This window comes from Diadema setosum, chromosome 14 (genome assembly GCF_964275005.1).
Source record: "Diadema setosum chromosome 14, eeDiaSeto1, whole genome shotgun sequence".
Lineage (NCBI taxonomy): Eukaryota > Metazoa > Echinodermata > Echinoidea > Diadematoida > Diadematidae > Diadema > Diadema setosum.
The window spans coordinates 11,500,577-11,516,745 of NC_092698.1; the positions used below are offsets into that span (position 1 = coordinate 11,500,577).

The 16,169-nt window shown below is 39.2% G+C and overlaps 1 protein-coding gene across 1 annotated transcript; it reads right to left on the minus strand.

Moving 5' to 3' along the window:
• Window positions 1-13,234: 13,234 nt before the first annotated feature.
• LOC140237937 (uncharacterized) lies at window positions 13,235-15,073 on the minus strand. Its single transcript, XM_072317866.1, has one exon. The coding sequence runs from the start codon at window positions 15,071-15,073 to the stop codon at window positions 13,235-13,237; it is 1,839 nt and encodes a 612-aa protein (XP_072173967.1).
• Window positions 15,074-16,169: the final 1,096 nt, after the last annotated feature.

The following is a 16,169-nucleotide window of genomic DNA, read 5'->3' on the forward strand; positions in this document are numbered from 1 at the left end:
TGCTGTATTATGTAAAGCTGATTTGTGTTCATTGAAGTATGTATGTATTTTTATTTCTCATTTATTTGAACTGAATATGGAATCAAAAAAGATTATGGAAAAACAAAAAAATCTAGTCCTACCAGTCTATATACTTCGTATACTCTACTCGTACCGTACCATCCTACGCACCCCGCGCACTTGACACTCCACGTCCATATTGTGGACAGGTACGTACGTATTAGATGTACAGTACAACACAGTAGATAACAGAAAGCGCAGATCCTATCCTAAGTATGTGGAGCCGAGAAAGGTGCAAACGCCGGGAAATGTGCAAACGTCTTGCCGGGAAATGTGCCAATCTCTAATCATCGACGGGAAATGTGCAAACGTGACGCCGGGAAATGTGCAAATGTTCAATTTTGCCGGGAAATGTGCAAACCGTTCATTTCACCTATATTATGTATAGATAGAAGAGAAACTCTCAGTCAAACCTGTGGATGAATCACTACTACCTTTACCACATGTCCTTGCCACCACCTGTCTATAGCGACCACCTGTCTTTTTTTAAAAACATTTTCTTGTATACCCCACAACGGATTTTCACCAGATTTGGCAGATAGCATCTTATTATAGTGATATAGTCGTAATTTCTTAAAATGAGGGCCCCCCCCCCCCCTTGGGGTTGAAGCCTCAGCGGCCCTGAAGATTTTTTTTCTTCTGCCGAACCGAAAAAGATAGAGCTAAGTTAGTGCTTTGAAGACATTCATGACTGAAATTTCATTTTTTGATATGGCGGATAGATGGGTGCTCTGATTTGGGGGGGGGGTGTGACGCAGAGGAGGTGGATTGTCCACATTTTCAGCATCTTCTCGATAAATCTCACGACAGATTATCACTAAACTTATCAGATAGCGTCTTTACGGTGATATTATCTTTATTTGTTAAAATGAGCCCTCCCCCCCCCCAATCGCAGGGGGGGGGGGAGGAAGATGAAGCTTCAGATCCCTAATCTGAAATTTTTTAATCTTCTTCTGTCAAACCGGAAAAGACAGAGGTAAGTTAGTGATATGAAGACATTAATTTCACGTCTGATTATGGCGAATCCAGGGGTGCCCAGATCGGGGGGGGGGGGGGTTGATGGGGAGGAGGGGGATTTTCCACATTTTCAGCTTCTGCTTTAAAAGTCTATGACGGATTTTCATCAAAATTGGCAGATAGCATGTTTATGGTAATATTAACGGATCTTAATTGACAAACAACTACCAGATAATTATTATTTTTGCAGTCATGTCAAGATGTCATCACACATTAGCAATATGTACTGTAGACCTATTGGGAGAATAATCATATAATATTGACTGGCCTTGAGGGAGATAGCAGAAAATATTGCCCAAACTGATAGAATATTGCCAGAGTCGAAGACGAGGGCAATATGGTTTCAATTCAATTCAATTCAATTCTTTCTTATCTTTCTTACGTAAGATGGCGGAGTGAACGAACGTAGTTCTGGCGTGCACTTGACTTTTACTTCCCCGGAATTCACATACACCTCACTTTTTCACATCTCTACCGAGAATGATGTCTGAACGTGAGAAGGAAAAGAGAGACTTCAATCTTCGAAAACAAACTGGAAATAAAACTCGCTCAAAAACCAAGCCAAATGAAATAGAAACTGAAGAAAATGCGACTGGCGTGTCTTCTCGTGATGAATCGCCAGATCCCTCCGTACGGCCCAAGGAACCCAGCAATCCTAGCGGCCCCGCCCAGCAGGCTACGAAGGACCAGAGCGAACCGTCCATACGGGAGCTTATGTCCATGATGACTGATCTGAAAGAAACTATCACAATAAAAATGGACACTGTCCTTTCGGAAGTGGTTTCCTTTAAGAGAGACCTAGCTGAAATCAAAAGGAACATTACAGAAATGGAGCACAGCGTAGCTGACACCTCGGATAGGATCGCCGAAGTTGAAGATAATAAGTTGTACGGCCATATCGTGTTTTCTGTCACTGGTGACATCTTTTAACACGTACCCTAATATCAGACCGCTTGCACGCTTCCGTGATTTTGAATGAAAGCTATTGTTCTGTGCGTGCGAAGCTCCCCTCATACAAGAGGCAAGCGGTGACAGATTTCCAACACGCATTTCCCTATTGATACACTATCTCCTGACGGGACGATGAATGCTCAGACACTTTAACTTTTATTTGTAAGTAAAAATTCTCATAGGAAACTCTCTATATACTGATCGTGGAATATGTCACCAGCCCGTATTAACTGCATCCAAAATGCCATAGGTGGTGACAAATTCTACGATCAGTATATAGGAAACTCTCGGCAAACTCTCTATATACTGATCGTGGAATTTGTCACCACCTATGGGATTTTGGCTGCAGTTAACACGGGCTGGTGACAAATTCCACGATCAGTATATAGAGAGTTTACCAAGTCTCCTTACACTAAATAAGTCGTGGATTGTGATCTATTTTATTCATGTTGGATAAGATAACATTCTAAAAGTGGCAGAGTGGTCTTGAAGAGAAGGGAAAAGTGGGGTTGATGGAAAATAAACAGGTTAATTACGATTTATTTAGTTCGGAAGTGGTATGGAGACAAATTCCACGAGCAGCGCGAGTTTATCGAGAGTCGCGGATGTCACCGCCTATAGGAACGCCACGCAGTAAACACGAGCTGGTGACAAATTCCACGATTAGTTATACTAATCGTGGAATTTGTCACCGCTTATGGGATTTGGACGCCAGTTAACACGGGCTGGTGACAAATTCCACGATCAGTATATAGAGAGTTTCCTACTGTGATTCGTATATGTTGGATAGGATAACATTCTGAAAGTGGCAGAGTGGTCTTGAAGAGACGGGAAAAGTGGGATTGATGGAATAAACAGGGTAATTACGATAGGTTTAGTAGGAAAGTGGTGGTGACAAATTCCACGATCAGTAAATAGCGAGTTTCCTACTCTGATTCGTTTATGTTGGATAGGAGACATTCTGAAAGTGGCAGAGTGGTCTTGAAGAGAAGGAAAAAGTGGGGTTGATGGAATAAACAGGTTAATTACGATTTATTTAGTTCAGGAGTGGCCGTAAATTCAACGACAGAGAGTTTGGTCGAGAGTTTCCTGGTATTATCTAGGGCCTATCGCGGAATCTGTCACCGGCTATAGGAACGCCACGCAGTAAACACGGGCTGGTGACAAATTCCACGATTAGTTATACTAATCGTGGAATTTGTCACCGCCTATGGGATTTGGGTGCCAGTTAACACGGGCTGGTGACAAATTCCACGATCAGTATATAGAGAGTTTCCTACTGTGATTCGTATATATGTTGGATAGGATAACATTCTGAAAGTGGCAGAGTGGTCTTGAAGAGAAGGGAAAAATGGGGTTGATGGAATAAACAAGTTAATACGATAGGTTTAGTAGGAAAGTGGTAGTGACAAATTCCACGATCAGTATATAGAGTTTCCTACACTGTATGTTGGATAGGAGACATTCTGAAATGGCAGAGTGGTCTTGAACAGAAGGGAAAAGTGGGGTTGATGGAGTAAACAGGTTATAATTACGATAGGTTTAGTAGGAAAGCGGTGGTGATAAATTTAATCCCTATCAATGCATCCTATCTAACATGGATAAATCAGAACACAATCCACGACTTATTTAGTGTTTGAAGGTCAAGGAATTTCTCTTTAATACTGATAGTGGATTTGTCACCGCGTATGGGATATTTTGATGCAAGCTAGGAGCATATGGGCTGATTGTGATCTATGAGTCGTGTTGTATACTAGTATTGTGATTCGCCTATAATATTATGTGCACATGGGATAGCAACATTCTAAAAGTGGCAGAGTGATCATGAAGACTGAGAAGGGAAAAGTGGGGTTGATGGAATAACTGGTTAATTACGATTTATTCAGTACGAAAAGTGATGGTGACAGAAATCACGTAACAGTTGACTTGAAATGAGATCGCGCAACAGTCGACGACTTGAATAATTTAAACGCATAATCATGCTTGAGATCGCGCAACGAACGAGCGATTTGAAAGGTTGCCAATCGCGACCCCCACCGTACCGATCAACTGTGATTGCGTGAGTACGAGTCACTTTAATCAGCGCAATACGCGAGCTCTATACTAGCTGTCAAAGGCGAAGTTGTCCGGCCGTGGAAATTTGTCACTGGTGACAAATTTCACGATAATGCCAAGTTGGGCCCAACCTGAGAAAAGAAATAGACAAAGTACGATATGATCTGGAAGAAAAAATGCTGCTCTACGAGATTCACAACAGGAAACTAAATCTACTCATATACAGCGTCACCCCACAAAGCAACGAAAATGTCTACGAAGCAGTCTACACTGTCTTCGCAAACCTCCTTGGGGTTGCCCAGGACCAGGTGGAGAAAATAGCTCTTACCAATGCACACCGAGTGCCTCGCACGAGGAATCTCAGGGAAAACCAGAGTGACTGAGCGAACAACCCCCGGACCCCATCATTGTCCGATTCAGCCGAATGGTGAACCGCGGTATAGCGTTCTCCGAGCTTTCGAGAGGCCGGTACAGCGAGAGGACCCGCCAAGAGCGGCCGCACCCGGAGCTGCTTCACCTGGCGCCACCAAAGTCTCCAACGAACGGATCACGATCCGTTCTGATCTACCCCCGAGTATGAAGCGAGAAAGAGGCAGGCTCGCAGCCATCGCGTACAAACTTCGACAGCAGCAGAAAGTATCCACCAGAATCATCATCAACAAAACCAAAGTCATCCTCCAAACTAGGAAAAAGCAAGAAGAGGGACGTCCAGATCCTTGGTCGACCTACAGTGAGTCAGGAAAGTAAAAAAGAAAATGAATTAATATTGGAAGGGAAAAGAACAGGTTAGCATTTTTACATATGTCAATGTATGTCAAGCTTTCATCTTCTTTTACTATGTTTATAAATGCAACTTTATTGTTTTGTTTCATAAATTGAATCTATTGATTACAATAATTTTGAATCTGATAATGATGGGACAAAAAAAAAAAAGTTCCTGTCATTTTTAGTAATAAACAAATAGACTTAACTATAGAGATTGATGAATTATCTTTTGTAAGTATATATGATAACTTAATTTGTGAACTTAAGTTTTATAACTTCCATTTCTATTTCTTTTCTGACAAAAAATAATCGTATCCCTCCCTTTTCTGAAACTGTGCCTGACAAGGGTTAATTGCACAGTAACTTATCATTGAGTTCATAAATAATATTACTCTAATAAATATATATTGGAATAGTCGATTTAGTTTGTTAAGTGTTTTCTTATAAAGCTGAGTATTATTTTGCCTTTTTGTTCATTGACTGTATCGATGTATACATTGGCAAAAAAAAAAATAACATTCTCATGAAGCCGAGTTTTATTTTGCCTTCCTGCTCATAGACGTTATTGATGCATACATCGGCCAAAAAAAAAAAAGTGCCTCATATCAATTGGTTATATTTTCAAACGACTTCCCTTTACCAGATCATTCAATCTGCAGCTTATTACAGGGGTCATAAATCCACATTTCTACAGCGTTGTTACTGCCCTAAAACATGGCATAAGTCTTACACTCAATGATTTTGCTCTCAATTCCCTCCTCAGTCTATATCCCTATACAACCCTTTGATTTCCTCCTGATTTTATTTGCCGAAATACTTTTCTGTCAACACCATAATATTATGTTCCCGTATGGACCACATTATTCCGCTAATAGCTACGCGCATTTCCTTATTTTTTCAATGCTCAGAGTGGTCATTGTAGTAGCACAAATACCAATGGGATGTTGTGTGATCTACGTCTTTGTTTTGCATATTATGCATAGTCGCATACCTTTTATACGCTTCTATTACAGTCAACAAACATTCATCTTTCAGGTGGCATTGCCATTTTTGTTTCCTTTTCTGATGTGTGGCAAATTGTAACGTTTATACTGCACTGAACTGTGACAAAACATATAAATACATGCTGGTTGCATACTCTTTGCATTTATTGTTTGCTTCTAATCCATAATTATATAAAGAATTCTCCCCCCCCCCCAAAAAAAAAATAAAAAAATAAAAAAAATAAAAGATAATAAAATAAATAAATAAATAAATAAATAAAATCAATAAATGAATAAATAAGATAATAATGATAATGATAAATAAATAGATAAATAAATAAATAAAAATGAAAATCTTCCCGAAATTGAGTTAACCAACAATTTTTTTTTTTCAATTTGCAAACCGGATATTAAAACAATAGTGTATTATGCCACGATCCCTTTCGGTTAAGGATACCAGCCTGACCTATCATTCAATATTACAGTCTTGACTTGTATGCTAAACTGTGCATTAAGCATGCTGTTTGTTCACGTTCTTATAAAGTTACAAATATTTCTTTCGCAAATGAGCATACACCTGCTCATATACCGGTTTTGACCGACTGTAAACTTCCCTAATGCAGTGGCGACCTAAGTTGGCTGCTCAGCTCGCTGAGTTGACATAGTCTATTACATTTGGCGCCACTTGCAGCGTGATTTAGTCTCATGAATTTGTCTTATGCCTATATTCATGTACACTAATGATTGGTAATGGTTTATCTTTTTTTTTTATGAAACTTCTGAAATGCTGTTCCCCCTCCTTTTAGTTTGCTTTTTTTTTTCTTCTTCATGCTTTCGAACTGATGTTTTTACGATACGGCATATTTTTTTTGTCTGTCTCTAGCATGCTCGTATATAATGTACTGGTTTGCACCTGTCACATTCCTGATACCCTGGTAACGAATTGGCCGCTCAGCTCGCTGAGCTGGCTTACAATGGCTTGTAGTCGTTGCCATTTTGTCACCACTTCCTTTTGTCACACGATTCGTGGTTGGTAAAATACATGTACATTAACGGTTGAAAAATGCTCTAAGCACAATCAAAGACGTTGTCCGCCGCCATATACAATAACGGTATGGATTCTGCTAAAATCTTTTTAAAGTTATTAAAAAAAGGATACAAATTTTATGATATTATAATGATCTCTTCTGCAATATGAGCACATGCTCCCATGCTGGATTTCACTGTCTATATAATAATTGCCTGATACATGGTGCTGACTGATTTTGTAATTTAAATTGGCTGCTCAGCCTACTGAGTTGACAGATAGTCTGTTGTCGTTTTCTCTCTGGAGCCGCTTGTGGCGCAATATTGTCACATAGTTTGTGACTGGTCATGTATTGCTATATGGTTGAAAACGTTTCATACGCATTATTCATTATCAATATACCAGAGCCGTAAAGATTCTGCTAAAACTATTTTAAAAAAACGTGTTTTTTTATATCAAAGTTATCTTTAAAAAAGATGGTATTGGCCGACATGCCGCTTGCCGTTAATTTCAGCTAAAAGTAAAAAGAAACATTCAAGACAACACTCTTCCGTTCTCTGAACCATTATGACTGTCATTGTCAGTGTTGAAAGTTTATTTCTAAGTTTAATTATTGGAAAAAAATAACTATGTTTTGCATACAAGATATTCCACTGATGGTTCATTAGGCAGTAACCACCCTACTGGATAGGTTCACCGACCTATCATATTATCCAATCTCAACATTTACTCTTTATGCTTCATGCACTTTGAAATGCTGTTTATTTTCATTTTTATGCTGTTATGATTCTCTGTCGAATCAGGAGCACCTGCTCACATGTAAATGTATACTGGTTTTGCCCGGCTACTTGCCTGACATGCCTGAATTGGTTGCTCAGCTCACTAAGACGACAGGTATTTAGTAATCAGCTGTTATTTTGGCGCCCTCTATAGTGCAATTATAACACATTGTTTGTGGAGGGTTAACAACACTTAGAAGATCTGTCTAAGCTATCATGCACCATCTCCCATTTATATAAAAATGGCATGGATCCTGCTAGTACTATTTAAATTCTGGTTTTTTCTCCTACTTCTGACTGTATAATGAAAGTTCATCAGTAATGGCACAGTCCGAAATACCCCCTAACATTATTTTAATTTGAAATAATCCACAAATAAACCTTCCCCGGGTTGTACTTGTTGTAATTTTGAAGCACTCTGGCACTGTGATAGTTCTGTTTATAATCTAAGCCACCGTATTTTAAAGATCACAGAACAGTTATATCATTAAATCAAAGCCTATGCTTCATGCATTGAATTATTTTCCACAGTACATTTTTGTGACATTCAAAATATATTTTTCCTACAATGAGCACATTTAAGCATTCGATTTGCTGGTTGTCTACATTTTTATGATGTTATAACTATCTCTTTTGTAATATGAGCATATGCTCATAAGCTAGGTTTTTTCACTGGCCACTTGACTGATGTATAATGCTGACTTGAATTGGTAATTTAATTTGGCTTCTTAGCCTACTGAGTTGACATAAATAGTCTATTAATGCTTTCATTTTGGAGCCACTTATGGCACAATTTACCACATGGTGGTGACCGGTCATGTGCTGCTATGGGTGAAAATGTCTCACACGCATTATCCGCTATTTATAACAGAGCGGCAAGGATTCTGCTAAAACTATTAAAATACTGTCTTTTTCCTTAATATTTCAAAGTAATAAAAAATGGCATTGGTCGATCCACCGTTTGTCATTTTTTTTTATCAAAAAAGAAAATAAAAGAAAAGAAGAAACATTAAAGACAATGCTTTTAACGTTCTCTGAACCAATGGTGACTGATTTGGTAATTTTAATTGGTTGACGTTGACCGTTATGTCATTGTGAGTTTAAAGTTTATTCCCAAGTTGATAATTACTATAAAAAATATAATAAAATAAAATAAAAACAAAAACTGACTGTGATCTGTAATAAGGTATTCCAATGACAGTTCATTAAGCAGTAACCACCTAACAGGCTAGGTTCACCGACCTGACACATTATCCAATCTCTCCATTTACTGCTTATCTATGCTTCATGCACTTGAACTGCTGTTTGTCCACATTTTCATGCCGTTATGATTCTCTGTCGCATTGCGAGCACCTGCTCACATATAAACGCATACTGGTTAAACCGGCTACTCGCCTGAAATGCCTGAATTGGTTGCTCAGCTCACTGAGACGACCGGTATTTAATAGTCAGCTGTTATTTTGGCGCCCTTGTAGTGCAATTATATCACGTTGTTAGTGGATGGTTAACAACACTTCGAAGATCATTCTGTCTAAGCTATCAAGCACTTTTTCCCATTTATATATATATATATATATATATATATATATATATATATATATATATATCTCGAGTCAACAGAACAATCAATCCTACTGGAAATCATAAATGTGGAAACAAACGATGTCAAATATGCGCTCACCTAATCACAGATACAGATATCAAACTTGGCTCCGGCCACACCCTCCATCCGACGTCAGGGGACTGCAACAGCAAGAATGTAGTATACAGCCTTACATGCAAACAATGTCCCCTGGCTGTCTACATCGGAGAAACAACAAACTTCAGACAACGATTCAACAATCACAAAAGCACCATAATTAGAAGTCAAACACAACATCCAGTCGCACAACACTTCAACAAAACAAATCACACACTAACAGATCTACAATGTTGCATTTTATACAAGGACATGGAAGCATTTGAAGAAAGACACGTGAAAGAACTAAAAACAATCATCCGCACACGGAGCTTCCAGGGACAGGGCATGAACGTAGATCTATCATGGCTCACGAACTACACTTTTTACAAGTAGGTGCGCCGCTTACTGTTGTATGTTCTCCCGTTTACCCCGCTGCAATAGGTCTTATCATTATATTGCTTGAGTGATATAATGCTGACGCTCCTTTTAACCATTTCTTAGAACCAGTCTTTTTTTCCACTCCGAGACGTATTGTGACGTATCTATTTAATCAAAAGAAGAAAAATATGATTTTTCACATATTTCATATTCATGCTATAGTCTCAGATTATTTAAAGACTATCTACTCACCAGAATTTGGAAGTTAATGTATGTGTATGCTGTTCAGTTTGAAAGGAATAGTAAACTGCTTGCACATATTTTGCATAACCATCAGTGTGACGACGATTCAGTTTGATTTTAAAAATCGAATGTTTATATTAATCATGATAATTTCAGATTATGTAAAGATTATCTATACACTAGAATTAAAGTTAATTTATGTGTATGTTGAATTTTGAAAGAAATAATGCACTGCTTTTACATTACCACCGCAGCTGCGTATTCAGAGGAATTACTTCTGTATCAGTCGTGCCAAGTTTTTTCATGTATGCTTTATACTCATTGTCATTTCATTATGACGTAACATTGCACTGTTGCCAGGATGCGCGCTGGGTGTTAGGATGCCTAGCATTGATGCGTTAAAGCGCGCATCCTTGGTAACACGGTTGCAATATATTGTTATGGCTGAATTTTGTTATTGTTCTCTCAGTATCAACAATTGAGAAAGGGCGACGAGACGCTCGAAAATTTGTGTGAAGAAATAAACCGTTGGTGAATACAGCATGAACTTTGTTGCAGCTTTGTTACTTACACATACATATATATATATATATATATATATATATATATATATGTATGTATAGCGAAGAATCAAGAAATAAACTAGTAATGCATTATTTCGCCAATAAGAATGAGTTTATTGAGCAACTCAAATTTTCGGTGGCCTCCACCTTCTTCAGGAGTCTCGACGGGGGATGTCCATACCAAAACATAAATTGAACATGAAGAGCGCGCACTCATACACAGAATTGGTTGCTATGAGAGTGCGTACCCTTTACAGTGATGTTGCCATGTAGACGCAATGTAGTCAAGGTACCCCACGCATAAGGAGGAGGACATTGACATGTTTATTACGTAACAATGGTGTTAAATTACTTTGTATTATCACATGTTATGATATCGACATATGTACTCATCAACGTACCATAAGTTACAAAATTAGGTTAAAGAACGCTCCAACAATTAAAATGTTTCATTACTTAAAATACAAAAATCATCGGTAGGCAGAAGTTGGTATAATAATTCCTGTTAAGAAACAGATGAAATCATCAATTACAAAAACCACAGTTCGGTGTCTCGCTGAAATCTAAACAGATTTGAACATGCAAGTGTGAAATTGATTGACTCATACAACTGAGTGATAGGATGACAGTGTGAATCCATCAACAGAAAATAATACAAAATAAGAGTAAATTGATTATTAAGATGGAGACATGATATTCGCTATAATTCGTCATAATCTCAGACAGAATAACCAACAAATTTCTCTATCACAACACCAGTGGTAGTGAAACAGTTATCAATTAGAAAGATATTTTGCAAAAAATATCTTATAATCCTCATCATGACTTATTCCTCTCTTTAACGGAAGAATGAGTAACCGTTTAGAATGGATAAATCCCTGTTCAACCCTTCACCTTGAAAGCTCTTACTCTTCACGATTACTCGTAACTCGGCGAGTTTTCTTTCCTCTGCTGATGTGTAATCTCCCCCGAAAATGCACACTCTGACATCCTTCAATGAGTGGCCGGGGAGGTTGAAGTGTTTAGCAACGGGAAGGTCGTTCCGATTTTTCAGGATGGACGATTTGTGATTATTAAAGCGCATCCGGAATTTGGTGCTGGTCTCACCGATATAGATAGCGTGAGGGCATTGTGCACAGTGGCGTATCTAGGGAAAACGGCGCCCGGGGCAAGCACGAAAATTGCGCCCCTAATTTCTGAAAAAGTGTTCAACCCCAACCCCAACCCCATCCCGGTAGGAACTTTAAACAAAGTCCACATGATGCTTTTTCAAGCACTTAAAAGGGACCTTTTGAGGGTGACTTAAATGTAATAAATTTTGATAGATTTTGGCGAGCGAGCGCAGCGAGCGAGCCGAAAATTTTTGTATTTCAGCTTACAAAACATGGAATTCTTGTCATTTTTTGCTTACCAAATCTTACAATTCTAATCAAGATATAGTGACGGCCTTATAGATAACGATTTATACCAAAAAACTGAGGACTTTAAAAAATACTCTAAATTAGTGCGCGCGAGTGAGCTGAAATTTGTAAATGTCCTCGTCATCATCACGTATTGTATAAATTTCGTATAAATTTTGGCGAGCGAGCGCAGCGAGCGAGCCGAAAATCTCTGTATTTCAGCTTACAAAACATGGAATTCTTGTCATTTTTTTGCTCATTGAATCTCATAATTATAGTGACGACCTTACAGATAACGATTTATACCAACAAACTGAGGACTTGAAAAAATACTCTAAATTAGTACGAGCGAGTGAGCCGAAATTTGTATATTTCCGCGTCATCATTATACGTTTTGTTCTTATCTTGTTTGATTTGTTGTTTTTTTGCGCCCCCCCCCCCCCGTATGTTCGAAACCGTTGACGCCGTCTTTTGATCCAATTGGCGATCGCTTCAGAACGAATGAAATTGCAGCCGCTGCTCCGTGAAACATTTTGCCTGCTAAATATAAAATGACATGTGTGAACACAATAGACACTGTCATTTTGTCACCATCACGTTTTGTTCTTACCTTCTTTTTTATATAAATTTTGGCGAGCGAGCGCAGCGAGCGAGCCGAAAATTTTTGTATTTCAGCTCACAGAACATGGAATTTTTGTGTGAACACAATAAACATTGTCATTTTGTCCGCGTCATCATCATGTTTTGTTTTTATCTTGTTTGATTTGGTTTTCTGCCCCCCCCCCCCCTCACCATTCTCCCTCCCCCTTCCGGGCGAGTTTTTTTTTTCCTTCTTCTTCTTCTTTTTCTTCTTCTTTTCTTTTTTTCTTCTTCTTCTTCTTCGTTTTTTTCCTTTTTTTTCCTTCTTCTTCTTCGTTTTTTTGCGCCCCCAAGGAGTGGCGCCCGGGGCACGTGCCCCTCTTGCCCCCCCCCCCCCCAGATACGCCACTGATTGTGCACACATCAGACAATACAGTACATTACTGGAATCGCAGGTAAGTCTCTGTGGACGGAGGGTGACATTGTTGGAGATTTTCACCCTAGTGTCAGTAATAAGGTGTTTACAAATTTGGCACCTAGGCTTAGCACATGGTGTGTTACCACTCGGTGGTAAAGGTGCTGGGAGTTTTTTTTTTTTTTTTTATAATAATAATTGTTTTGGATATAAACTCCAAATTTTATTGTCCAAGAATGGAAATTCATTTTGCCCAGTTTGGTACTTACAAGCAATTTTCTGAGATTTGGGGGCTGACGCTGGGCGTGCAGAGGTTGATCTCCAACAAGTTTCCCTAACTAGGGGTCGAGTGCCAGTGTAGGCCATTCTTGTCTGATTTGTTTCACGAAAGATGTGGTAGCATGGTGGTAAGTGGTCACGAATGGAAGGCGTGCCTTGTTTTCCTCCAAATTAGTTTTGTTGAGGAGAACTCTTCGGGATTTCCCTTTTACTCTACGAATTGCATTCCTGATCATTTTTGGAGGATATCCTCGTTTGAGGAATTGTCTACCAAGTGTAAGGATCTCTCTGTCAAACATATCCTCGTCCGAGATGATTCGGCGGAAGCGAAGCATCTGACTATAAACAATCGATTGTTTGATGTGGTGTGGGTGAAATGAGTCAAATCTCAAATATGAGAAAGAGTCGGTGGGTTTACGGTACACGGATGTTTGTAGCGTTTGGTTGTCCTGGTCTATCGACACCAATACGTCCAGGAAATGGACCTTCTCCTGTGAACTTTCCATTGTGAATTTGATGCTTTGATTGCATGAATTGAATGCCTGGTGGAAAGCAGCCAGTTCTTCAACAGAGTGATCCCAAATTATAAATATGTCATCAATGTAACGAACATATACCGTAGGCTTCTGAGGATAGCTTGACAGAAATTCCTCCTCCAGGGTAGCCATGAAAATGTTGGCGTACGCCGGTGCCATCTTAGTTCCCATGGCAGTGCCCTTTTTCTGTAGATAATACTTGTCGTCGAACTGGAAAAAGTTGTGTTTCAGAATGAATTCTGTCATTTGAGCTAATGTGTCTACATCTACAGCCTCGTCCTCATTAGCATGGTCACGGAGGAAGCGGCGTATTGCTTGTACACCGTCCTCATGTGGGATGTTAATATACAGACTTTGAACATCCATGGTGACGAGTGTCGAACCAGGGGCAACTTGAACCGATTCTATCTTTTGTAAGAAGTCCGTCGTGTCTTTGATGTAACGCTTGATTCTCGGTAAAAATGGTTGAAGTTTCTCGTCAACAAATTGAGACATTGGTTCAGTAAGGGAACCGACACTGGACACAATGGGTCTGCCTGGTGGGATTATCGCATGTTGTTTGGCTGCTGCAATGATAGAATCGGAACTTGCTGCTTCCTGTTTAGTTACACTCGTCACCATCTTAGGAAGCTTGTGTACTTTAGGTAAGAGGTAAAATTGACTAACCCTAGTCTTCTCAGGAAGAGATATGTTATTACCTGTCAAATGCTTAACACATTCCGTAGCCTTCTCACGAAATTTATCAGTGGGGTCCTCTGACAGAGGTTCATAGTAATTATTATCTGACAACTGTCGCACTGCCTCAGAATGGTAATCCTGAAAGTGCTGAATTACCACAGCGCCACCTTTATCGGCGGGCTTGATAATAATCTCATTATTGTTCTTGAGTGATTTTATAGACTCACGTCTTATCTTGTCGGTTTTACTGAGCTCTGGTTGCCGGACGTCTCGGAGAAAGTTGTCAAGATGACGCTGGACGTTAGAAGTGAAAGCGTCGATGTGGGAGTTTCTTCCCGGCGGCGGAGTCCACTTAACTTTGGCTGTGGATGGTTTGTGTAGCTTGTTCGGCTGCTTGTTAGCGTTGTTGTCGTTGTCGGAGAAGAACTCTCGCAGCTTGATTCGTCGGTTGAAATCTGCCGTATCTTGACATAGCCGAATGCCATCAAGGGGTTGAGGTGGGCAGTACGACAGGCCAAGTTGTAGAGTCTCCTTCTCTTCCTGTATCAGCTCGTAGGACGACAGATTGATAACCATTTCAGCAGAGTTCCGTTCGTCTCTGGAAGGTTCTTCTCGAAGTAACGGGGATTGCTGGATTAGATGGTCAAGTTTTTGTGACTTCTGCCACATGAAGTGTTTCACCATTTTCTCATAATGGCGTTCCAAATCGTCAATCCTGAAAAATCGGAACGACCTTCCCGTTGCTAAACACTTCAACCTCCCCGGCCACTCATTGAAGGATGTCAGAGTGTGCATTTTCGGGGGAGATTGCACATCAGCAGAGGAAAGAAAACTCGCCGAGTTACGAGTAATCGTGAAGAGTAAGAGCTTTCAAGGTGAAGGGTTGAACAGGGATTTATCCATTCTAAACGGTTACTCATTCTTCCGTTAAAGAGAGGAATAAGTCATGATGAGGATTATAAGATATTGTTTGCAAAATATCTTTCTAATTGATAACTGTTTCACTACCACTGGTGTTGTGATAGAGAAATTTGTTGGTTATTCTGTCTGAGATTATGACGAATTATAGCGAATATCATGTCTCCATCTTAATAATCAATTTACTCTTATTTTGTATTATTTTCTGTTGATGGATTCACACTGTCATCCTATCACTCAGTTGTATGAGTCAATCAATTTCACACTTGCATGTTCAACTCTGTTTAGATTTCAGCGAGACACCGAACTGTGGTTTTTGTAATTGATGATTTCATCTGTTTCTTAACAGGAATTATTATACCAACTTCTTCCTACCGATGATTTTTGTATTTTAAGTAATGAAACATTTTAATTGTTGGAGCGCTCTTTAACCTAATTTTGTAACTTATGGTACGTTGATGAGTACATATGTCGATATCATAACATGTGATAATACAAAGTAATTTAACACCATTGTTACGTAATAAACATGTCAATGTCCTCCTCCTTATGCGTGGGGTACCTTGACTACATTGCGTCTACATGGCAACATCACTGTAAAGGGTACGCACTCTCATAGCAACCAATTCTGTGTATGAGTGCGCGCTCTTCATGTTCAATTTATGTTTTGGTATTGACATTCCCCGTCGAGACTCCTGAAGAAGGTGGAGGCCACCGAAAATTTGAGTTGTTCAATAAACTCATTCTTATTGGCGAAATAATGCATTACTAGTTTATTTCTTGATTCTTCGCTATATTGGAGCCAATACGTGAATTTGCAACATATATATATGTGTATATATATATACACATATATAATAAA